The 24,471-nt window shown below is 41.1% G+C and overlaps 2 protein-coding genes across 17 annotated transcripts in view; both read right to left on the minus strand.

Annotated features, from left to right (window-relative positions):
* sulf1 (sulfatase 1) overlaps positions 1-24,471 on the minus strand; it is a 334,301-nt gene that overhangs the window by 179,427 nt on the left and 130,403 nt on the right. For 2 of the 16 annotated variants that reach the window (XM_072253996.1, XM_072254012.1), the window contains one exon: positions 14,211-14,336. The exons of 13 other annotated variants lie outside the window; for them this stretch is intronic. The gene's annotated coding sequence lies outside the window, so the exon portion shown is untranslated. The remainder of the gene's footprint in view (positions 1-14,210; positions 14,337-24,471) is intronic. One more of the 16 variants, XM_072254032.1, reaches the window with a different exon arrangement.
* spice1 (spindle and centriole associated protein 1) lies at positions 20,096-23,286 on the minus strand. Its single transcript, XM_072253974.1, has one exon. The coding sequence runs from the start codon at positions 23,165-23,167 to the stop codon at positions 20,738-20,740; it is 2,430 nt and encodes an 809-aa protein (XP_072110075.1). The 5' UTR covers positions 23,168-23,286; the 3' UTR covers positions 20,096-20,737.

Here is a 24,471-nt window from a genome sequence, read left to right on the forward strand (position 1 = left end):
TTTGGGCCATAAGCTGCATGTTTGAAATAACTAGCTAAATAATTAAATTTATCTTGCTTAGAAGCAGTATCCAATCACTGTTAAAAAAAGTTACAAAATATGCTGTATATTTTCCAGGCGATGGACTGACTAGGTGCTCCACTTTTTAGTTTTACCAAAGGCAAGTTATGAGATATGTGTGAATAGTTTAAATCATTGCTATGTGTGCTCTGAAAATGAACTTTGCCGCACCCTCTTCAAAACCCCACCATTCCTCTGGTACCTCTCAGAGCTGATTTTATAAACTAGTTATTTCACACATTCACTGGATGCAATTCAGCATGCATCATTTCTGCCTTGACTTACAATTTATTAGAATCATGTGCTGCATTCTCTCCAAGCAAATATTTATTGCAGAACATTATGCAGCAAAGGGACTGCTCCAAATTTTGAATAAACACTTCAAAAGAAAGGCCTTATGCAAACAAAAGATAACAATTCATTCCGAAAAAGGCAACACTGATTAGTCCTTCTAGGAAACTCCTCTGCTTTCATGCTCAACAGAACCCTTCCATTTTAAGCAAGGATCTGCAACATTCATTTATCATTTCCACGACACCTATTCAATGAGTCCTGCTGGAAAATACATGTGACACTGTCGAGTTCAAGATTAAGCTTACAGGATTCTCTTTTTATTCATTTTTTCAGTTTTTTTTCACTTGCATGTTATAATTAACCCTTGTTCATAGGTTTAGTAGTGATTTAATCATTTTTAACAGAGAAATACATAGAGGCTTCCTTAAAGTTTAATTACCAAATAGAGTAAAAGTGAACAGACAGGAATGTTGCAGAATTAAGTCTTAAACTCTAATCTAAACCTCATGTATCAACAATGATACCTCTATGTGAATTCCGACTAGATAAAAATTCCACATTGCACCACAACATATTAGGAGCGAGGAAGGTCAGCTTGAATTTCACATCTCATTCCTCCATACTAATTTTTCATGGATTCATTTGAATCCTTGATGGATAAATTTCATCCAAAAGACCACTGTCACTCATGAAAAAGGCCATATTAATGAATGACACTTGGCTGACGCACTAGAAGAATAATTCAACTAGAAATAACTATACCTTTAAACAAAGTATTTCAGAAAGACACAGCCGTAGTACTATTCCTTGCTTTAAGATGTAAAATGAAGTGCTATTTAAGCAAAAGACAATGAAGGATAATTTTGCAGTATGTGAAGAACAACTCACATCACTTGTTCCTCTTTAGGTTTTATCACATCACTGTTCATTCAATCACTGACACTATCTATCTTGTCCTTATTCCAGGTAAGCCCTTTTCTCACCTCTGGTATTTTAAAACAATAAACAAAATCATACAAAAAATTATTTTTAACACCTCTATGAACTTGCTTCTGGGTTGTTTGCAGGAATAGATTCCAGATCAATCCTAGCAGCTATATACTCACAGAAGGAAACACTTCTTACTACTTGTTAACTATTTCTTCTTTCTTTGTATGCATGGAAACATCTGGCTTTTACACCACAAACAAAACCCATCAGGCACTGGTCACAATGAGGAAGTGAAATGATACCTTTTATTCTATGACACTGAACATTCAAATAGTCTTTGGTGTAGGCCCCACTCTGTTAGTATTCTGATATAATGAGCTATGCCACTGCTTTTGAAAACATTTATATCATGAGATAAATTACAGTGGTGCATGACAAATCTTGTCCTTGGGCATATGCAGGAAAAAGGTAACATTATTACTAAATGTTACTGCCAACCTGTCTGCATCTAATAGCACGTGAAAAAGTCAATCCAGGCTGGAATACATGCAGTGATACGTAAATAAATTAACATGCATTAAATTCCTGCTCCTCTTCCTCAAAGTGCCATGATTTCTATTCTGTCATAGCAATCAGAGTTCCACAGTCATCCTTCATGTATCATCACCTAATTAACCACCTTTTACAACCATCTGTCATTCTAATAAAAAAAAAGTTTAAATGTAGAATATGAACTCTAAAATACTCCAGGTCAAAAGCTTGTCCTTGAGCATTCCTTACTGTTCGGGCTTTTAAACTTGCGAATGTTCCATCAACTTATTTTGATGTTTAATCGGGTAGGACTAGCAACAGTGTATGTACACCATGTGCTCTTTAGGTTTAGAGTCTTGTTTTACTTATCCTTAAAATATAACTGCATGATCTTATTATCTGGCAGCTATTCAGGTACCCAAGTCAGTAAAGAGGACAAGTAAATCATCAATAATGCAGGCAGCAGACATGTAGATGATGAGCCAGTGAAACAGCAAAAATATTTTGCTTGAAATATTGAAAATATAACATCTTGGAAGTACTTAGCAGGTCAAAGAGTATCATGGAGTAAAAAGCTATTCCACATTCATTAGCACTTAGAAATTGAAATAAAACAAGATCTTTCCTTTCCAGCATTCTGAAGAGATGATGGTTCACTGCCCAATCACCACCAATAGCTCCCCTCATTTCTGTGGTACCAAAGGACTATTCTCCTCAAAATTTGAAATATCTGCTCTCTTTCCTCTATGCTCACTTTCCACAGCTCCAGACATAGCTCTCATATGAACAAGATCATAAGATATAGAAACAGATTTAGGCCATTTTGACCCATCAAGTCTGCTCTGCCATTTCATTATGCATGATCCATTTCCCTCTCAGTTCTAATCTCCTGCCTTCTCCCTGTATCCCTTCATGCCTGGACTAATGAAGAACCCATCAACCTCTGCCTTAAACATATCCAATGACTTGGCCTCCACAAGCCACCCATAGAACAAGCAATTTATATGTGCTTTTTTTGAGATTCTATTCACAACTCTCTATACCGAAACCGCCCAGCTCAGAACATCTGATCAGTTGGCAGAACTCCTCTTGGAGTGCAAGAGCAATCCCAACTTTTTGCTCATGTCACATTAATTTCTAGTGCCAACCTACCTCTTTGCCCTTAATCTCTTAATCCATTCAAAGAAACTCAAGGATTAGTATCTCATCTAAATTCAACTTCAGGTTCAACAACACATAGTAAAGATCATCTTTTCCTTCTCAGTCTCCACTACACACAAATTGTTGTTTCTCAGCTTGTCCCATTATACCTATTTGGCCCCGATTCTGTTCAATCACTCCCGGCTTCCACCTCATCGCAGATCTTCTGTTTTGTTCTTTTCATTCATCATCCTTTTCTCTGCATTTTTGTTGTCATCATGTTCTCCAGTAGCGATGAAATGCAAACTCTCCTTTCTCCCCACAGATGCCACCTGACCTGCCAACACTGTGGTCAGTCAAGGAAATAAAGATCACCTTGCTGGGGGATGGGGGAGGCAGATAGACAGACAACCAGCCTGTCAGAAATGTGAAGGTAGAGAAAGTAGTATAGATCAATGGATATTTCAACCTTTTGAAAATTAAAACTGAGAAACAAAAACCACTATATCAATTAAACTGATTTTAATGCCTGCTTTTGACAAATGGGCAAATACTAGCAGGTAATTTTCAGTAGGATGATATAGTATCATGACACGCATAGTCTTTTGCAAAGGGCATCGCTGACTAAAGTCTCTCTGAAGTTTTGTCAACACATCCAGGTGAGCACACGGGGAGATAGCATACTCGACCACTGCTACTCTCCCTTACGCAACACTTACAAAGCGCTCCTTCACCCCCCCCATTTGAAAAATCGGATCACTCCTCCCTCTTGCTGCTGCCAAAGTACAGGGAGAAGTTAAAACAAGAGGCAGCCATAGTTAAAACCATCCACTGTTGGTCCAACCATTCGGCCTCCATGCTACAGGACTGCTTTGATTACGCCAACTGGAATGTCTTCCATGATGAGGACGTCTCTGAGTTCACGGATGGGGTCACCAGTTTCATCAGGAAGTGCATCAAGGATGTTGTCCCCTAGAAATTGTTCAGGGTCCATCCAAACCAGAAACCCTGGATCAACAGTTTCGTGCGAGCAGCACTTAGTGCGCGACACAGAGCTTAAGTTGCCAGTAATCAGCAGGAGCTCAAGAAATGCAGCTACGATCTGTGCAAAGTCATCAAAGCAGCGAAACAACAATACAGGGACAAGATTCCAAAACAATTTTCCATCAACAAAACACACAGCTTATGTTAGGTCTGCACACCATCACAGACTTCAAAGCTAAACTCAGTGAGTTTCCAACATCGCTGCCTCTCTCCCAGACGAGCTAAATCTTCTTTATGCTCGATTTGATGTTGCCTACACTGAGCCCCTGAGGAGACCTACAGCTGAGGCGACCTGCACCTTGGTCGTCTCTGAGGCTGAAGTACACAGGTGTTTCCAATGACTGGACAGTTGCAAGGCTGCGGGACCAGACGGCATCCCAGGACGAGTACTCAGGATGTGCACAGCACAACTGGCAGGTGTGTTTACAGGCATTTTTAATCTCTCCCACTCCCAGTGTAGAGTGCCCTCTTGCTTCAAAACATCCACCATTGTTCCTGTCCCTAAAAAGACCAAGGTAACATGTCTGAACGACTGGTGTCCTGTCACACTCAGCTCAATAATGCTTTGAGAGGCTGGTCAAGGACTACATCTGCAGCTTGCTACCACCCACACTGGACCCCCTACAATTTGCCTACCAACACAATCGACTGAAAGATGACACATACGCACAGCTCTAACACCGTCCTTACACATCTGAAGAAGAGGGATGCTTATGTGAGAATGCTGTTCTTGGACTACAGTTCAGCATTCAACACCATAATTCCTTCCGGGCTCGACAAGAAGCTCAGAGACCTCAGCTTTCACCCTGCCTTGGGTAGCTGGATCCTGGACTTCCTGTCAGATCACCGGCAGGTGGTAAGAGTGGGCACCCTCACCTCTGCCTCTCTGACTCTCAACACAGGTGCCCCTCAGGGCTGTGTACTAAGCCCCCTCCTTTACTCTGTGTATACCCATGACTGTGTTGCCATCCAGAGCTCTAATCTGCTAATTAAATTTGCTGACTACACAACACTGATTGACCTAATCTCAAATAATAATGAGGCAGTCTACAGTGAAGAAATCACCACCCTGACACAGTGGTGTCAAAAAAACAACCTCATCCTCAATGTCACAAAAGTAAAGGAGCTGGTTGTGGACCACAGGAGGTCCAAGTCCATAGGACACTCAAAGCAGTTGAGCAGATTGACTCTGTGGCTAAGAAGGCGTACGGTGTATTGGCCTTCATCAATCGTGGAACTGAATTTAGGAGCTGAGAGGTAATGTTGCAGCTATATAGGACCCTGGTCAGACGCCACTTGGAGTACTGTGCTCAGTTCTGGATGCCTCACTACAAGAAGGATGTTTTTAATTTAAAGTCTGTCACAAGCCTTGTGGCTGGCTCATCAGGCCGGTGCTTATGCCAGTTTCCGTGGTGTGAAGCGAATGAGAGCACGAGACTCCCCCCTGGATAGGACACCAGTCTATCGCAAGGTTAACCCCCAGCATTTTTGTCAGTACCCATTCTCAGCTGGGTAGACTGGAGCATTGTGTGGTTAAGTGTCTTGCTCAAGGACACACACACACACACTGCCTTGGCCGAGGCTCGAATCCACGACCTTCAGATACAGGAAGGATGTGGAAGCCATAGAAAGGGTGCAGAGGAGATTTACAAGGATGTTGCCTGGATTGGGGAGCATGCCTTATGAGAATAGGTTGAATGAAATTGGCCTTTTCTCCTTGGAGCGATGGAGGATGAGAGGTGACCTGATATAGATGTTTAAGATGCTGAGAGGCATTGATCGTGTGGATAGTCAGAGGCTTTTTCCCAGGTCTGAAATGGTTGCCACAAGAGGACACAGGTTTAAGGTGCTGGGGAGTAGGTACAGAGGATATGTCAGGGGTAGGTTTTTACGCAGAGAGTGGTGAGCGCGTGGAATGGGCTGCCAGCAACGGTGGTGGAGGCAGATATGATAGGGTCTTTTAAGATACATTTAGACAGGTACATGGAGTTTAGTAAAATAGAGGGCTATGGGTAACCTAGGTAATTTCTAAGGTAGGGACATGTTCGGCACAACTTTGTGGGCCAAAAGACCTGCATTGTGCTGTAGGTTTTCTATATTTCTATGAATGGAGACAGGCTAGCCCCTATAGACATCAATGGATATGGGGTTGAGAGGGTGAACAGCTTTAGGTTCCTCGACATAAACATCACTGAAGATCTCACGTGGTCTGTACATACCAGCTGAGTGGTGAAAAAGGCACAACAGCGCCTCTTTCACCTCAGACTTTTGAAGAAGTTTGGTGTGGGTGGGCCCCCAAATCCTAAGAACTTTCTATAGGGGCACATTTGAGAGCATCCTGACTGGCTACATCACTGCCTGGTATGGGAACTGTACTGCCCTCAATCATAGGACTCTATAGAGAGTGGTGCAAACAGCCCAGCATGTCTATAGATGTAAACTTCCCACTATTCAGGACATATACAGAGACAGGTGTGTAAAAAGGGCCCAAAGTATCACTGGGGATATGAGTCACCCCAACCACAAACTGTTCCAGCTGCTACCATCCAGGTACGGTACTGCAGCACAAAAGCCAGGACCAACAGACTCCAGGAAAGCTTTTTCCACCAAACCATCAGACTGCTTAACTCATGCCGACACAACTGTATTTCTATGTTATATTAACTATGCTGTTGTACATACTATTTATTATAAATTACTACACGTTGCACATTTCAGACATCCCACCTCTCCTGGAAGTTCCGGGACTCTCCCGCATATTAATAGTGGCTCCCTGATGCCCGCAAATTATATACAATATCCCGGAAATCAATTTTTTTGAGAGTGAGCAAGCGCAAGAGCGACCACCAGAGAGACAGAGCGCGAGAGGGAGTGAGCGCCATGGCAGAGTGTTCCAATATAAAATGTACGCCACCCCAGACTACACTAAACTGTACCCCTGCCTAATAGGGATCAAAATAATTACAGTGTTGCTCGCTGCACTGTTTGCAACAGTGACTTTTCTATTGCCCTTGGTGGCTTAAGACTGTAAAAGACATGTTGAGGTGAGTTTAACAGGTGTCATTCGTTCATTAGCATAGCCAATGTTATTTAAACTAGCTGGCTAGCTGCTAAGGAGCTACTCTATTGCAGACATCCCACCTCTCCCGGAAGTTCCAGGAGTCTCCCACAAATTGATGGTGCTACCTCCCCGAACTGAGTTTTTGCAGGGTAGGACGTCTGACATTTAGACAGAGACGTAACATAAAGATTTTTACTCATGTATATGAAAGATGCAAGTAATAAAGTCAATTCAATTCAACATTCAAGCAAGTAGAGCAAAATTGTGGCAACCTATTAAAAAACAGGATGTCCAGGTTTATAATCTCAGGATTACTACCCATGCCTCATGCTAGTCAGGTGAGAAATAGATACATAGTGCAGTTCAAGATGGATCCAAACAGATAGTGCAGGAGAGAAGGCTTCATATTTATGGACAATTGGGCTCTCTTCCAGAGCAGGTGGAACCACACAAAGAAGAAGGTTTGCATCTGAACGGGGGGGAATCAATATCCTCGCTGGGAGGTTTGTTAGTGTTTCTCAGGAGAGTTTAAACCAGCATGACAAGGGGATGGGAACCACAACAGTATGGCAAAAGCTGATAGGGTTGAGAGCAAGGAAGATAGTATGACAAGACTGAAAGGAAAGACAGCGAGTCAAGCTAATAAACACAGTGGGACTGATGGCCAGCAATGTGCTTATTTCAATGCTAGGAGAATTATGAGAAAGGAAGATAAACATAAAGCCTGGATAAATACATGGAATTACAATGTTGTTGTCATTTCTGAGGGTCAGGACTGACAGTTCAATGTTCCTGGGGCTCATTGTTTTAGACATGATGGGAGGGAGGGGGTAAAAGATAGGAAGGGGGTAAAAGATGTGGAAAGGTTACACTAATGATAGGGGAGAAAGTCACAGCAGTAGTCTGATAAGATGTACTGGAGGGCTCTTCCACAGAGGCAATTTTAGTGGAGATCAGAAATAAGAAACACATGTTTGCACTGGTGAGCTTATACTACAGGCCCCCAAATAACTACCAAGAGGCAGAGGAGCAGCTATGTAGACAGATTATGGAGAGGTGCAGAAACAAGGTAGTTACGGCAGGGGACTTTTAACTTCCCCAGTCTTGATTAGAATTTCCTTAATACAAGAGGCATAGTTGGAGAAGGATTTCTTCAATACATCCATAGTTTTGGGGGGTGGGGGGGGCGGTTCTTATGACAGTATGTGCAGAATCTAATGAGGAGAGAGAGCATTCTGGATCTGATACTGCAACTGGACCCTGGGAATAATGAACACAACTCATTATATTTTAAGATAGCAATGAGTAACGATAAAGTCTGATCTTGCACCAAGGTACTAAATTGGCAGAGGGCAAATTATGACATGATTAGACAGGAACCGAGGAGCATTGTTAAGAAGCTGGTAGTATTGGATAGGTGGGAATTGTTTAAAGACCAGCTGATAAAAGTTAAGGATTGCCATGTTCTGGTGAAAAATAAGAAGGTAAGGTAAGGAAAGGAATGCTTGGATGACCCAAGAGGTCCTAAATTTAGTCAGCAAGAACAAGGAAGCATACACAAGGTTTAGGAAGATAAAATCAGACTGGGCCCTTGCACAATATAAAAATTGCAGGAAAGTGCTGAAGCAAGCAACTAGGAAAGCCGAAAGGGACCATCAGATATCCTTGGCAAGCAGGATCAAAGGGAATCCAAAGACATTTTACACTTACATTAAGAGTAACTAAAGAGGAGGCAGATCCACTCAAGGATAAAGGATGGAATTTGTGCTTGAAGTCACAGCAAGTGATTGAGGTACTAAATGAGTACTTTGTGTCAATATTTATCAAGAAGAATGATTTAGAAGATAGTGAAGGCAGAGTGAGGCATGCTAATGTGCTGAGACATTGTGAGATAAAGACCATAAAACATAGGAGCAGAGGTCATTTAGCCCATTGAGTGCATTCCACCATTTCATCATGGCTGATCTGGATCCCATTCAACCCCATACACCTGCCCTCTCACCATATCCTTTGATGCCCTGACCAATCAGGAATCTATCAACTTCTGCTTTGAATATACACACGGACTTGGCCTCTACCGCAGTCTGTGGCAGAGCATTCCACAGATTCACCACCTTTTGGCTAAAAATTCCTCTTTACTTCTATTCTAAAAGGTCGCCCCTCAATTTTGAGGCTGTTCCCTCTAGTTCTGGATACCTCCATCATAGGAAACATCCTCTCCACATCCATCTTATCTAGTCCTTTCAACGTTCAGTAGGTTTCAATGAAATTCCCCCCGCATTCTTCTAAATTCTAGTGAGTAAAGGCCCAAAGCTGCAAAGCGCTTCTCATATGTTAACCCCTTCATTCCCAGAATCATCTTTGTGAACATCCTCTAGACTCTCTCCAATGAGATAAGGAGCCCAAAACTGTTGACAATACTCTAAGTGTAGCCTGATAGTGTTTTATAAAGCTTCAGCCTAATCTCCTTGTTTTTATATTATATTCCTCTTAAAATAAATGCCAACATTGCATTTGTCTTCTTTACCACAGACTCAACCTATGAATTAACCTTCTGGGAGTCTTGCACGAGAACTCTCAAGTCCCTTTGATCTCTGATGTTTGAATTTTCTCCCCATTTAGTTAAGTCTGCACGATCGTTCCTTTTACCAAAATGCATTATCATACATTTCCCAACTCTGTATTCCATCTGCCACTTTTTTGTCCATTCTTCCAATTTGTCGAAGTCCTGCTGCAATTACATTGCTTCCTCAGCACTACCCATCCATCCACCTATCTTTGCATCATCTGCAAACTTTGCCTCAAAGCCAATAATTCCACGATCTGAAATCATTGAAATTAAGGAGGAGGTAGTGCTGGGCCTTCTGAAAAACATTAAGGTAGATAACTCCTCAGGGCCTAATGGCTTATGGTACATCCCAGTATATTGAAGGAAGTGAGTGAGGAGATTTCTGGGGCTTTGATTAAGATCTTTGTGCCCTCATTAGCATCAGGTGAGATCCCAGAGAATTGTACAATAGCAAATGTTTTACATTTATTCAAGAATGAATATAGGGATAATCCACTAATTCTAGGGCAGTGTGCCCCATATCAGTGATAGAGAAGCTATTGGAGAAGATAATAAGGGATAGAATTTACTGTGTGTGCAGTTAGACAGGCATGGCCTGCTTAGGGATGGTTCAGTATGGCTTTGTGCAGAGCAGGTCGAGGAGGTGACCATTATGAGGGTAAGGCAGTGAACATTATCCACATGGACATTTGGTAAGCTCCTTCGCGGTAGGTTGATGAATGGGATTGCTGGTGAATTGCAAGTTGAGGTTCAGAACTCACTTGCCCATCAAAGACAAAGAGAGTAGGGATGGAAGACAGGTAATCTAGCTGGGGTTCCATGATTAGCGGTATTCCACAAGTATATACGTAGATGGATGAATTAGTAAGTTTGCAGATGACATCAAGACTGGTGGAGTTGCAGAGAGTGTAAAGGACTATCTATTAATTCAGCAAGATAGAGATCAAGTACAAATTTAATTGTCATTCAACCATACATAGAAACATAGAAAACAGGTGTAGGAGTAGGCCATTTGGCCCTTGGAGCCTGCACCGCCATTCAGTACGATCATGGCTGATCATCCAACTCAGAACCCTGTACCAGCCTTCCCCCCATACCCCCGATCCCTCTAGCCACAAGGGCCATATCTAACTCCCTCTTAAATATAGCCAATGAACTGGCCTCAACTGTTTCCTGTGGCAGAGAATTCCACAGATTTCCAAGTCACCCTGCATCCTCTTAGCATCCTCCTCACAGCTAACACTGCCGCCCAGCTTCGTGTCATCCACAAACTTGGAGATGCTGCATTTAATTCCCTCATCTAAGTCATCAATATATATTGTAAACAGCTGGGGTCCCAGCACTGAGCCTTGCGGTACCCCACTGGTCACTGCCTGCCCTTCTGAAAAGGTCCCATTTATTCCCAGTCTTTGCTTTCTGTCTGCCAACCAATTCTCTATGCACATCAATACCTTACCCCCAATACCGTGTGCTTTAAGTTTGCACACTAATCTCCTATGTGGGACCTTGTCAGAAGCCTTTTGAAAGTCCAAATATACCACATCCACTGGTTCTCCCCGATCCATTCTACTAGTTACATCCTCAAAAAATTCTATGAGATTCATCAGACATGATTTTCCTTTCACAAATCCATGCTGACTTTGTCTGATGATTTCACCGCTTTCCAAATGTGCTGTCATCACATCTTTGATAACTGACTCTAGCATTTTCCCCACCACCGATGTCAGGATAACCGGTCTATACATGAATGAAACAGCCACAAATATTAACTCAAATTAATTCTAACATTTGAGTTAGCCCTGACGAAGGGTCTCGGCCTGAAACGTCGACTGCACCTCTTCCTACAGATGCTGCTTGGCCTGCTGCGTTCACCAGCAACTGTGATGTGTGTTACAACTAATGGAAGATTCCTTGTAGCACTAGGGTACAGAGGAATGTTGGGGTCCAGGTCCAAAGTTCACTGAAATTTGCTACATAAGTGGTTAAGATGGTAAAGTAGGTGCTTAGCATGTTTGCCCTCATTGGTAACAGGTATTAAGTATAAGAGTAAGGAGGTCATCCTGTAACTGTATAAAACTTTAGTCAGACCACGCTTGAAATATTGTGTACATTTATGAGAAGGATGTGGAACTGTGCAGAAGAGGTTTACCAGAAAGCTGCCTGGACTAGAGGATATGAGCTAAAAGAAAAGGTTGGACAAACTTGGGTTGTTCTCCCTCGAACATCAAGGGCTGAGCAGGGAACTGATAGAGGTTTCTAAAATTTTTGAGTGGCATAGGTAGAGTAGACAGTCAGAATCTTTTCCCCAGGGTAGAGATGTCAAATACCAGAAGACATGCGTTTAAGGTTAGGGGAGAGAAACTCAAAGGCAACACGAGGGATGTCTTTTTGTACATAAACATGGAGGGTAGTAGGTACCTGGAATTGGTTATCAGAGGTAGTAGAGGAAGCAGGCAAAGTTAAAAGGAATTTCAATATGCCATGAATGTGAAGGAAATGTAAGGATATGATGATGCACAGGAGTACATTTAGTGTAAATTAATATCAAGATTGGCACATTACGAGTGAAATGGCTTATCTAGTGCTGTACAAAACTTGATGGAGTATGTAATTTTAACCAAAAGAGCTAAGGATTATACATATAATACATGGATGTAAAAATATTGCCAGGCTTACACATATTTAAAATGTGGGTTAAGACTAGAATGATATCTTTTTAAAAATTACCAATGCTGGAAAGAATTGCGGAAAAATTGAAATTTTTCACTTTTGAAAGAAGCACCCTTATCAGCTACAAAAAATTGCACTTTCATATTTATCAGGAAGAAAATGACATATATTGTATTGTAACATAAACTGCATTTTATAATAAATAGAATTTGATTAGTTTTTCTCAATATTACATCATTGACTATATTTCCAAAGCAATTAATTGTTTCTGAACTTAGATAGTAGGAAAGCTACTTTACAAGCAAGTTATTCGGCTCTAATTAAATTTTTGTCCTTTAGCTCTCTAAATAATCCTCCTTTATTGAAACATATAGATTAATACATAAAAATATAAATCTCATTGAGAGAAGCCTTGTGTGACAGGAGGTACACAAGCTAAAATTCAGTGTTTGCTGTCTTATCCAGGTAGCTGATACTTCACATAGTGTACATTAAGTTTCTATTTCAAATGTGGACCATTCACCACTGAATTTTCATGTCATCTTCACTGAAATTAATACAATGTGGGAATACCCTAAAATGCACAAAACTATCAAATTTAAATTCCAAGGTACTGTAGCTATTGCTAAAGCATAAACAGGACTGTTACTAAGGATTTTATTTTCTTAGAACTAGTAACAAACATCAAACTTGCTGACTTTTAGCATATATAAAGCCTAAATTTTAATCCCATCTCATGCTGTGTGCATAATATTTAATTGAGCTTAATGGTTCATAAAATTTTGTGGAAGATTTCTGTATAATTTACATTAACACTTGAAAAAGATGAAATATTAAATAGTTAAGGTTGTGAGATTAGGATTTGATTTATATTAGCTATCAGACCATCAGTAAAGAGCTGAACTGAAAAACATTGAACTGTACTACGAAAGAATTAACATTCTTTCCTTTTACCTCTGATACATTTTAATAGACATTGTGATTAGTTACAAAGATTGAAAAAAGCATAATTATTGCATAATGGGAAACTGAAAAAAAGTAATTCTCACAAATTTCTCCATCATGGTTGTGAAATCCAGCAGAGACAGTTTACAACTCTCCAGCACCACACCCAATTAACTTTTTCCATGAATGACCTAAGTGACAACTATCTGTGCGCTGTTCTTCCAATAGGAATATCAGGGGTTCTATCCTAACCTGATGTTCATAAGCTGCTTTTACATTAGCCCTTGTTCAGTTCCAATTCCAGTATACTGGTGTCAGAGAGTCTGTGAGTCAACTCCTTGTATTCATACTATTAAATACAAGCCCTTTATTCCAACGTTTTGGCAGAACTGTAAGCCTAGTTTAACATGGGATTTAGTACAGTAAATGTCAGGGGCAAAATTACAGATGCCATTCTACTGAAATCCAAGCTAAACATGGGTCAGCCTAAAAAACAGCTACACACATAGACTTTTCAGCAGGATTGACGTGTTATTAATTTGAGCTGATTTTACCTCTTCCTTACCCAAGTTCAACTGTGCTTAAGTTCAACAGAAACCAGGCATAAAATCAAATAAGCTACAGATTTAAATAAAAACAAAAGTAACAATTCTTATACAGTTAATAACTTGTTAATATAAATGGCTTTACACACCCTATCATTCATTTTTAAAAGGTGAAAGACTCCGAAACTTAAACGTTTTCTGAATCTTCACAAATCAGGAAATCGACAGAAATGTGTTAGCATGAGTAAATGCTACTGAAATATACCAGCTTTCCGAATTTCAATAATGCAAATATAAAATTAATAAATGAATTATTTGAAATAATGACTGAAGTTCAAATGATTTGTTTTATAGAAGCAGTTCATATCTGAAACTTTACAGTGATTAACATGGTTAAGCTTACAAATTAAAAGCTACTTACTGGCTAAAGTGGCTGATGCAGAAAGTTGCTGCAAAATAGAAAGCCATCACGACACTTGCAATTTGTCTCCTCAGTATTTGCTTCTGGAATCAATCCACGGCATGTACTTGAAACAGCAGTTAACTGCTGAGAAGGGTGCAGCAAATGGTAAGACAGATACACAAAGGAGACATTTAATACAATACTTTTTCTTCGAGCTTCAATAATGCGAATACCTCTCATATTCCGCAAACCACAAGCAGCCTACAAGGTCATTAATAATGCTACACTTTACTATCTAGCTGTCATCGCCATGCTCCGTCCTTTCATTTCATCTTTGCTGCTATCTCGAAGCAGCAGTTCCTTGCACAGACACAGCTACCCCTCCAAATGATTTCCAACTGCAGCTGGTCAGCATCAGGCAAAATGCAGCTATGCAGCTACGACGTGGCTTCCTATTACCTGCTCTTTTCAAGTGCAATCCTATTTCAGAGTCTGCATCCAATTAAGACAAAGTTTGTGCTTTTGCCATCTGCAAACGCTTCTTGAATTCAGCACAGTTTATCTGATCTGCTATGTTGGCATATTTCTTAAGTATCCATTTCCTTCTTGCGTACAATGTTCTTCATGGCATGGGCTGCGAGATCAGCAAATGAGAGCATGAATCACATTGAAATGGCATAGGAGTCCTCAAAAATATTAACTGTTTTTTTTAAAAGAAACATATGTGGACTTTTATGTAGTAATAATTACTGCATTTGAGCTAATTACCAAGTCTAAAATTTGATGTATATATTTCAAGATTCAAATTTAACCTATTTCAGGCCACAAAAATATTGTATCTTTATTCTTGTTTATGTTATGACCCTATTGTAGAATATATTCAGTGTGTGTGTACCTTTAAGAACTATGTTGATCATGTGATGTGACTTCTGATCCATTATGGTATCACCCACAGCTGTTTAAGTATTGATTGTCATCAATGAGATGTTTAGCATTATTATCCTTGTTACTTGCTTTATGAAACAACAGTAACTCAAAGACGCTACAGGAGCAACATGCTTGGGGTGTCATAGTCGTGCTTAGGTGTGAGAGGAAACAGAGTAGGTAAAGTAGTACTGAGGGAAACATATGAGTTATAAAATTGGAGCGCCACAGTAGCGTAGCAGTTAGCTCAATGTTATCACAGCTCAGGGTGTCGGAGTTCAGAGTTCAATTCAAGCTCGCCTGAGAGTTTATATGAACTTCCAGTTTGAGCATGGGTTTCCTCTGGGTGTGCTGGTTTGCTCCTACAGTCCAAAGACATACTGGTTAGTACTGGTTAATTGGTCCTGTACTTAAGCTAGCATTAAATTTTTGGGTTGCTGGGCAGCATGGCTCATTGAGCTGGAAGGGCCTGTTCCACACTGTGGCTCTATTTCAATAAATAAATAAATAAAATTAGCAAGTTAATAAATCAATGATTAGAACAGCGAAATACAAGTTTTGTTATGGAAAATTTGGGAGTTATTCAGCTTTCAGAATACTCATAAAGTATGGTTCAATGTAATTGTCACCAAATATATTGCAAAGGTGAGGAAGCAATGGCTGATAAGATGAAAAACCCTTCACAATCACTGGATACTTTTGTATCAAAATTGGGAGACTTTTCTCATTTACTAATCAAGAAACAGCTTTACATACCTTACAGACCATATGCCACACTCTTCCTTCACAATCTTTAGGTGCAGGAATGTGGGACAAAACATGTACAGGGAGCAACACTTCTAAGTCTGCAACATCAAATCCAGTCTTCATGAAATATGACTATGTCAGGTCAAACATGCCCAAAGCCTCTTCCTGATTTTCAGTTGCTGTTATTCCTAAGTGACTGAACCATTGCTTCTCAATGTTAAGCAGCTCCTGGAAGAGCACCTTGTGCGACAATGCCACAGTACATATGCTGGGTTGTGGTCAGCCATGTACATCATAAAGAGCAACTTGGTGGCAGCAGCACAAACAACCTTGCTAAATCCTGAAGAATACAGATGTCATACAGGGTCCGTGGCAGGTATCAAGCACTTTCTCAACAACCTATTTGGGCATGTTCTTTGAAGCTAATGCAGATTCAGCATGTCATCTAAAACTTTTGACAAACTGCTATAGATGCACAGTGGAAAGTATCCTGACTGGTTCATCACAGCTTGGTATGGAAACACCTATGCCCAAGACTAGAAAAGCCTACAAAAAGTGGTGGATACAGGCCAGTCCATCACAGGGAAGGCCCTCCCAACCATACAGCACATCTACAAGGACCATTACCAGAATAATCTACAATTATCATCAAGGACCCCCCACCATGCAGGCCATACTCCTCACTGCTGCCATTGAGAAGGGGGTACAAGCCCCATGCCACCAGTTTAGGAATAGTTTTATTACCCTTCAATCATTAGGCCCCTGAACCAGTGTGGAGAACATCACTCACCTCAACTCTGAACTGATTCCACAATCTATAGACTCACTTATAAGGATGCTACAACTTATGTTCTGAGTGTTATTTATGTATTTACTTATTTTAATTTGGCATGTATCTTTTTTTGCACATCGGTTGTTTGTCAGTCTTTTGGGTGCAGTTTTCCATCGTTTCTATACTTCTTTGTTCTACTCTGAATGCCTGCAAGATATTAAATCTCAGGGTAGTATATGGTGGTAACATATACATACTTTGATAATTAATTTACTTTGAACTTTGTCCAGGACAGACTTAGCAGAAGTGACCACAGCACCACAAGAGCCCTTCGAGCGGCAAGTCCATAATGTGGTGCAGCAATATAAATGTTCTAAATAGAATACAGAACAGATCTGGCAGTTCTAAACCAGGTAGAACCCTTTAGCCAAGCTGCTCCAATAGTTACAATACTGGCATTTAACCAGTATTGAAAATGTGAAAAAATTGTCCATATATATCCTGTGTAAGTAAGGGAAATTAAGTCCAATCCTCCAAAATCCTTCTATCAGCTGGGTGCCCTGTAGTGAGATACTCTCCTCCTGGACATCCCAAGGCCTTTCAGCATATACAGGGCACAAATTAGGACCATGATGGAATATTCTTCATTTGTTTTGAAGAGCACAACAACAATTCTCAATGAGCATTCAGGATAAAGTAGCCTGTTTGATGACACCCTATCATGCTAAACATCCACTTGCTCTGCCTCTTGTGCAGTGACAATGTACATTATTTGCAAAATACACTGCACTTTCTAAGCCAGGCTCCTGTAATAGCACTTTCTAAATACATGGCCTCCACTACCAAGGACAAGAGCAGGAATGAATAGGAATATCATCAGTGATTTTACTATTTAGATGCAAGAGAAAAATGTGCAGAATTGTTGGCTTTCTTACCATCAGAAAATAAGGACATGGATTCACCACATGAGAATATGGTGGAGCCACCAATATTGCTTCTTCTGAGCGAATGGAGCATTTACTCTTCAGTAGTGCAATCTTTTGAAAAGATTTGATTTGTTTACATTATATGAAAGTCTGTTCATTAGAATGTTAGGATACTTTGCCACAATCCACAGAAAGGTTGGAAGAATCGGTACAGGGTGTTGCAGCAAGCCTATTTCAATTATCAGAAGGTACTGTTGAGAATGAGAATAGAAAAAAGTACAAGGTCCACAATGCCCTGAACTTGGCTTTGCAAGAGGCAAAGACTTCATAGTTCAATGTGGTCACTAGTAAAAAGGAAATGTCCAATATCAATATGGAGCTGCAAGAAGGATTGCAATATGAAAAAACAACGAAGACGGGAAATGCTAAGAAAAAAATGGTTAGAAATTAGAGTTAGTAATACTTGGAAATATTTTGGAAACAATGTAATTGTAACTACTGTAGCAGGTAATTACTATTGTAATTCAGTGATAGCTATGACATGCTGAGGTTCTCCACCTGCCGCCCGACCATCGAACATTATCTACCCTGAATGGACAATTCTTCACCATCTACAACATACCAAATACTTTCAATTCATAAACTCTCTTTCAGCATTCCAAAAGGCATTCCTCCATAAGTCCATTTCTTCTGTCAATCTATCACATTGTCTGCCCCACCCCCAAACAGCCATCTCCTAACCATGGTCTGGAGTAGCAAGATTTGCCTTTTCCTCCTTCCTGACTGCTGCTGAGAATTCCTAATATACTTTATACTTCTTTCAATTTTGTAAATTCACTGCTTGTGACAATTTCCTCTAAAATGGGGAGGCAAAAACAGTGATTACGTTCCAGTACACTTCCACTTAGTATGCAAAAGGAAATCTCAGAGTGAAACACAATGTATTCTTCTACTTTATAGGCTTTTCGATAGATGCTGCCTGGCCTGCTGAGTTCCTCCAGCATTTTGTGTGTGTTGCTTGGATTTCCACTTGTTTGTACTCTTCTTATTCTCAAGTGATGATTTCTTTAAAAAAAAATCAGTTTGTTTTACAACCAAAATTATTAGGAATATTTAGTGGATTAAAATATCAAAGCTCCATTTTAAACTGGTAAATTGGATCAGCAAATTGCTGATGATACAAAGATTGGAGGTGTAGTAGACAGTGAGGAAGGTTTTCAGAGCCTGCAGAGGGACTTGGACCAGCTGGAAAAGTGGGCTGAAAAATGGCAGCTGGAGTTTAATACAGACAGGTGTGAGGTATTGCACCTTGGAAGAACAAACCAACGTAGAACATACAGGGTTAATGGTAAGGCATTGAGGAGTGCAGTAGAACAGAGGGATCTGGGAATACAGATACAAAATTCCCTAAAAGTGGCGTCACAGGTAGATAGGGTCGTAAAGAGAGCTTTTGGTACATTGGCCTTTATTATTGAGTATAAGAGCTGGAATGTTATGATGAGGTTGTATAAGGCATTGGTGAGGCTGAATCTGGAGTACTGTGTTCAGTTTTGGTCACCAAATTACAGGAAGGATATAAATAAGGTTGAAAGAGTGCAGAGGTTTACAAGGATGTTGCCAGGACTTGAGAAACTCAGTTACAGAGAAAGGTTGAATAGGTTAGGACTTTATTCCCTGGAGCATAGAAGAATGAGGGGAGATTTGATAGAGGTATACAAAATTATGATGGGTATAGATAAAGTGAATGCAAGCAGGCTTTTTCCACTGAGGCAAGGGGAGAAAAAAACCAGGGGACATGGGTTAAGGGTGAGGGGGGAAAAGTTTAAAGGGAACATTGGGGGGGGGGCTTCTTCACACAGAGAGTGGTGGGAGTATGGAATGAGCTGCCAGACGAGGTGGTAAATGCAGGTTCTCTTTTAACATTTAAGAATAAATTGGACAGACACATGGATAGGAGGTGTATGGAGGGATATGGTCCGTGTGCAGGTCAGTGGGACTAGGCAGAAAATGGTTCAGCACAGCCAAGAAGGGCCAAAAGACCTGTTTCTGTGCTGTAGTTTCTATGGTTTTCTATGGTTCTCACAGGTAGATCTATCAATTGGGGATGTATCCAGAATGGGATGGGAGGACTGACATATAGAAAACACAACAAACACTTGCAAAACAACACAGATAATGACCATGGAACAGGAAGATCACAAACATTTAGGTCAATTAATAGCATTTTTACAATTGCAGAACTTCAAGTTCTGTTTTCAGTCCTAGCAGAAAAATTACTAAATTTATTAATTGCCTACAATTTCTTTTCTCCTAGATCCCCAATTAGTTTCTCTTTTTTCTCTCTTCTCTGACCCCGTGGTATCCATGAACACCTGAACTTTCAGCTTCTGGTGGTCTTCCAATACCCAAATCATAAAGTTCCTCATCTCACCAAAGGGTTGTGGCTCTAATGCAGGTAGACCACAAAGCACTTGAACTAAGCTCCGACAGCTAAGTACCATAAACATAGGCATGTTCTTCCATTTCTGTTCATATTGTGGAAGTTTTATTATGTACCAAGTATAAACCATATTGTAATCTATTTCATCAGTATAAAACGTAACAAAATACATATTAAATAAGCTCTCTTTATCTTAAAAACTGATAACTCCTTAGTCCAGACTTGATTGTAATTTAGCACGTTTTACATCTTACATTTATTTACAATGAAAGTAATGGAAGGATGTAAATGGATTACCAATTTATTACCTATCACTTCTTCTGCTTGAGAATAACCTGAACTTAAAAACAAATAGAAAACTGGTCAGTTAAAAGGACTACAGTGCAAACAAGGAAGCCACAACTCATTTCTTTCTATTACAGTAGATTCAGTAATGCCTGTATTTTGTCTGTAGATCAATCAGCACAATTGAAAAATATTCAACTATCTATGCTCACACAATTTGCACTTTATCCACTTTCATTCAAAGTAACGCAAAGCAAAAACACAAAAGCTCAAACGATAAGAAATCTGAAATCTCTGGAAAAAAAAAAATAAATTGGTGATTCTTGTGTTGACCACTCAAAGTGCATTTTGTTTCAGATTTCCAGCATCTGCAACACTTTATTCTACAAATATGGTAACTCTTGTTTCTCAAATATCCAAACATAAATCAATCCATTTCAAATCCTTAGAATCAGGTGGTATGAGTGGACAGCGCAAACCAACCTTCTTCTTTCAATCTTTCTGGCTTTGTTCCTTGAGTAATAGGTGTCTTATTTCCATCACCTTTATTTAAGTGATATATGGAACTAGCTGTACTAGTGTTATCTACTGATCTATTTCTATTAATTGTACTGGCAGGGGAAGGTGTGCTACCCACAGAAAAGTCCAATTCACTGGGCAGTGGAATCAATACTTCCAATGTTTTGCTGCCAGTTCCTGTTGTCGTACCCTCGGGTGGTATAGGAGAAATGGCTGGCGATACTGACTCAGAGACAATCTGTCTTTGCTGTTCAATCAGATGCAAAAGTTTGTTGCGTGCTTCAGCACTCTGATGGTTGAGCTCAGCAATCCTTTGCTGAAGACTTTCACAAGTGCTGGGAATAATCTTTTCAATTCGTGGTGCTGGCTCAGATAATTCACCTATTTTGAACTGTCCAAGCTGGGCTTTGAGAGCAGAATTCTGCAACTGTAGCTCCGTAATTTGAGCTAACATTGCTTTATGTTTCAGCCAATTATTCATAGAAGGATTTTGACTGTCTTCAGCTCCTACATTGTTTTCTATTCTTCTCAGATCGTGTTTTGCAGTGTCATCAACAGTTCCGGTTTGCATGCATGGCAAACTGGTAACAGCTGAAGTGAGACTCAAGTTCTTACGCTCACTGATATGCTCATAAATCTTCAATTGTTGGGCAAGGCCCAGGCAATCTGGCACTTGGTTCTGTGCTGCTAAATGTCTGACAAAGCCAGTTTCCCCTTGTGGAACACCTGGGGCTTCTTTAAGAATCTGTGAGGGATTATTTACACTGCTGGACATAGGGGACTCCTGACACAAGTTAACTGTGGTTTGTGATCCAGTTGCTATTTGGCTATTCCTCTGTCTTGGAGGAGAAAGTAATACAGCAGGACCAAATGGATGCTCGGGTAAACTGTGACCTTTCCTTGCATTCTCCAACTGATTCCCTTTGTGCTGATAAACACAGGGCTGCTTTTGGTTCAGGCCTTTTAAAAGCCTCTCATCATCATGTGGTAAAACACTTGACTGAATATTCCCTTGATTCTTGGGGCAAGCACAACTATACAAACTCTCCTGTTCTACTGCATGTGCTGTGGGTTGTCTTGATTTATCAGCTTCTGCTTTTGGAGACCTATGCAACATTTGTTTCAGTGATTGCAGCTCTTCATCTGTCTTGATTACATATTGCTGCAGGTTAGCCTGTAGTGAAACAAATTTATTCTGTACTGTTAGAAATTCTGCTGTTAATGCATCAATCAGTGCTTGCTGATTATTGGCTTTTTCCAGAAGTTGATGATGGTTTTCTTTCTCTTGCATCTGCTGAATTCTGTACACTTTTAAAGAATGGGTCAATCTGCTGATCAAGCTTACCAATGAGAAAGTGAAGCCTGTTAAACCGCGGCCTTTCTTGGGCAACCAGCTGGTAACCTCGCCTTCTGTTTGGCAATCCAATTCTACCAGCTCCTTGTCAATTTCCTCAATCATTTCCTGCAGCGCTTCCAGATTCATCTGCCTGTCCTCGGGCCTCTTGTTTTCTATTCTTTCGGTAGATGCATCGCAGGCTTTGCCCTTTGATATGCCGTTTTGAGAGCTTCTAGAAGTAGGATGAAGTACTTGATGGATTACTCTCGAGGTCTGCGTTGGGAATGTGTCGCTTGCATCCGCATCATTCTCCGCTCTGCTTTCCAACCTCGACTTCACCCTCTGGATGGCTGCAGTTGCATTTAAACCCGAGGCACCATTTGGGGTCCAGGTGGGCGATGTCTGGGGCCGGCCCCCTAGGGGTTCGGGGGTTTTCGGTTCCAGTAGGTAAACGCCGGCCTGATGCTGTGCGGACAGTGAACTGCCTGCCTCCGGCTCTTTGCAGTAGGAAGCTTCATTGAGGGCCTGCGAGTCCATCACCGACTCGCTGAGCAGGGACAGCTGAGTGGGCGGCTCGCCCTGCTGCGCTATCAGCTGCGCGGCGGGAAACTGGTCGCAGCCGGGGGCCACGGTGACGTTCGGGAAGCCGGTCTGGAGCCGTGGGGCGTCGCCAAACGGATCCCGCAGCCTGGCCAGAGCGCGGTCGGACCGAGCCAGCACGTCGCGCAGCCGCCACTGCTCAAGAAACAACTCGGCCATCGCCGGCCGCTGCTGGGTCCGCGCCGCCTGCCGCCTCTGCCCACCGCTCGCCGCTGTCCGCTGCCGGAGCTCCCACTGCGCGGCGGCCCGGTTCCGGGACACCCGAGCTTCGCGGCGCCGCGCCAGCTCTTCTGCATCGGCCCGGTGAACGCTCAGGTCATTGATGGTGCTGTCCCACTCCTTTGTGGAGGCTAACTTCCCCTTCTTCTTGCGGCTCTTCCCAGCTGCCTGCGAGTGGACCGAGCGGTTAGAACGGACGAACGACATCGCGAACGCGCGTCCCCGCTCTCGTCACGAGCGGCCTGCAGCAGAGCGTACGCGCACGGCTGGCGGGCGGCCTCCCCAGGCCGTTAACAACCGCCTTTGGATTGAACGCTCGCGCCGGCGCAGCGTCACATCCGGGACGCCTGAGCTGTGGCACATCGGGTCCCGGGAGGGGCGGGAAGTGTGGAACTGGTTCACCTGACGGATGGCAGAGAGCCAACGGTGCATGTTTAACGAGCCCTCAAAAAGACAATTCCCAAAATGTAAGCTTGTTTCTCTCACAGTGCCTCTTTAAATGGGCTCACTTGTTATGATCAGTGCGGCAGGGTCCCTTGTCCATCTTTTAATTCATTGCCATGAAACTGCTTTAGGTCTGGTACTATCACAAAACGTATTTCAATCACTATCAAATCAATAAAAGAATGTCGAGTTGTTAGAGTGGGAAGAAATGGTTGTGAACAAATTTTCTTTGCAGAATTTTAAATGTACATTGGATAAGAAGCAATTTGTATTCATTGTGAGACCAATGAAATTCCCTGCCACCACTAAGCTCTTGGCTCTAGGAACAGCGAGTTGTTTATTGTTTACCTTTGTGGCTGGACATGCACTTTGAATTATATTTTTGATTAACTTATTTGTGGTAGTATTTTGTTTCAATCTGTTGTGTGTGATATGTAATGTATGTGCACTGTGGTCATTTGATTGTATATACCTACTATAGTCAAATGACAATCAATTTGAACTTGATAATTCGACTGGACCCATTAAAAGGATGGTACTGAAAGCTTAAGTGATAGATAAATTCCTCAATTTGTGGAAGTATGAAATTAATTCTGGAATGATAATGATAATGCTATCCAATCATTTTCTCACGTGTATTAAAAGCTAAAATATTAAAAACATCAAGTAGGCCAGCCAGAATCCATGGGTGGAGAAACTAATTTAGTGTTTTAAGTCTGAGACTTGTTTGTCAGAAGTGAACCAACATCAAGTTATTATCACTGCCATATGTTGTGAAATTTGTTGTTCTGTGGCAGCAGTACAGTGCAAGACATGAAAATGTCATTATAAAAATATACAATGCTTAAAGGCAATTAACAAGGCAATTAACATGTGAACAGATTAATTGTGCTCACAGATGTGAACGTTTTCTGCAAGTGCTGCCTGACCTGAAAGTTTCTAGTGTTTTCTTTGATTTATGAGTTTTAGCATGTTTCTTTTCAGGTTCTCTTTTTAACTTGAAAGTGAATTACATGTATCTGATAACTTGCTGGAACTACGAGGACTTGTTCCATGTCAAAGAGGGA

Source organism: Mobula birostris, chromosome 1 (genome assembly GCF_030028105.1).
Source record: "Mobula birostris isolate sMobBir1 chromosome 1, sMobBir1.hap1, whole genome shotgun sequence".
In the NCBI taxonomy this organism is placed as follows: domain Eukaryota; kingdom Metazoa; phylum Chordata; class Chondrichthyes; order Myliobatiformes; family Myliobatidae; genus Mobula; species Mobula birostris.

What these genes read in the sequence shown, in the direction of transcription:
- spice1 (XM_072253974.1), bottom strand. Translation starts at nt 23,167, where the DNA reads ATGTCGTTCGTCCGTTCTAACCGCTCGGTCCACTCGCAGGCAGCTGGG.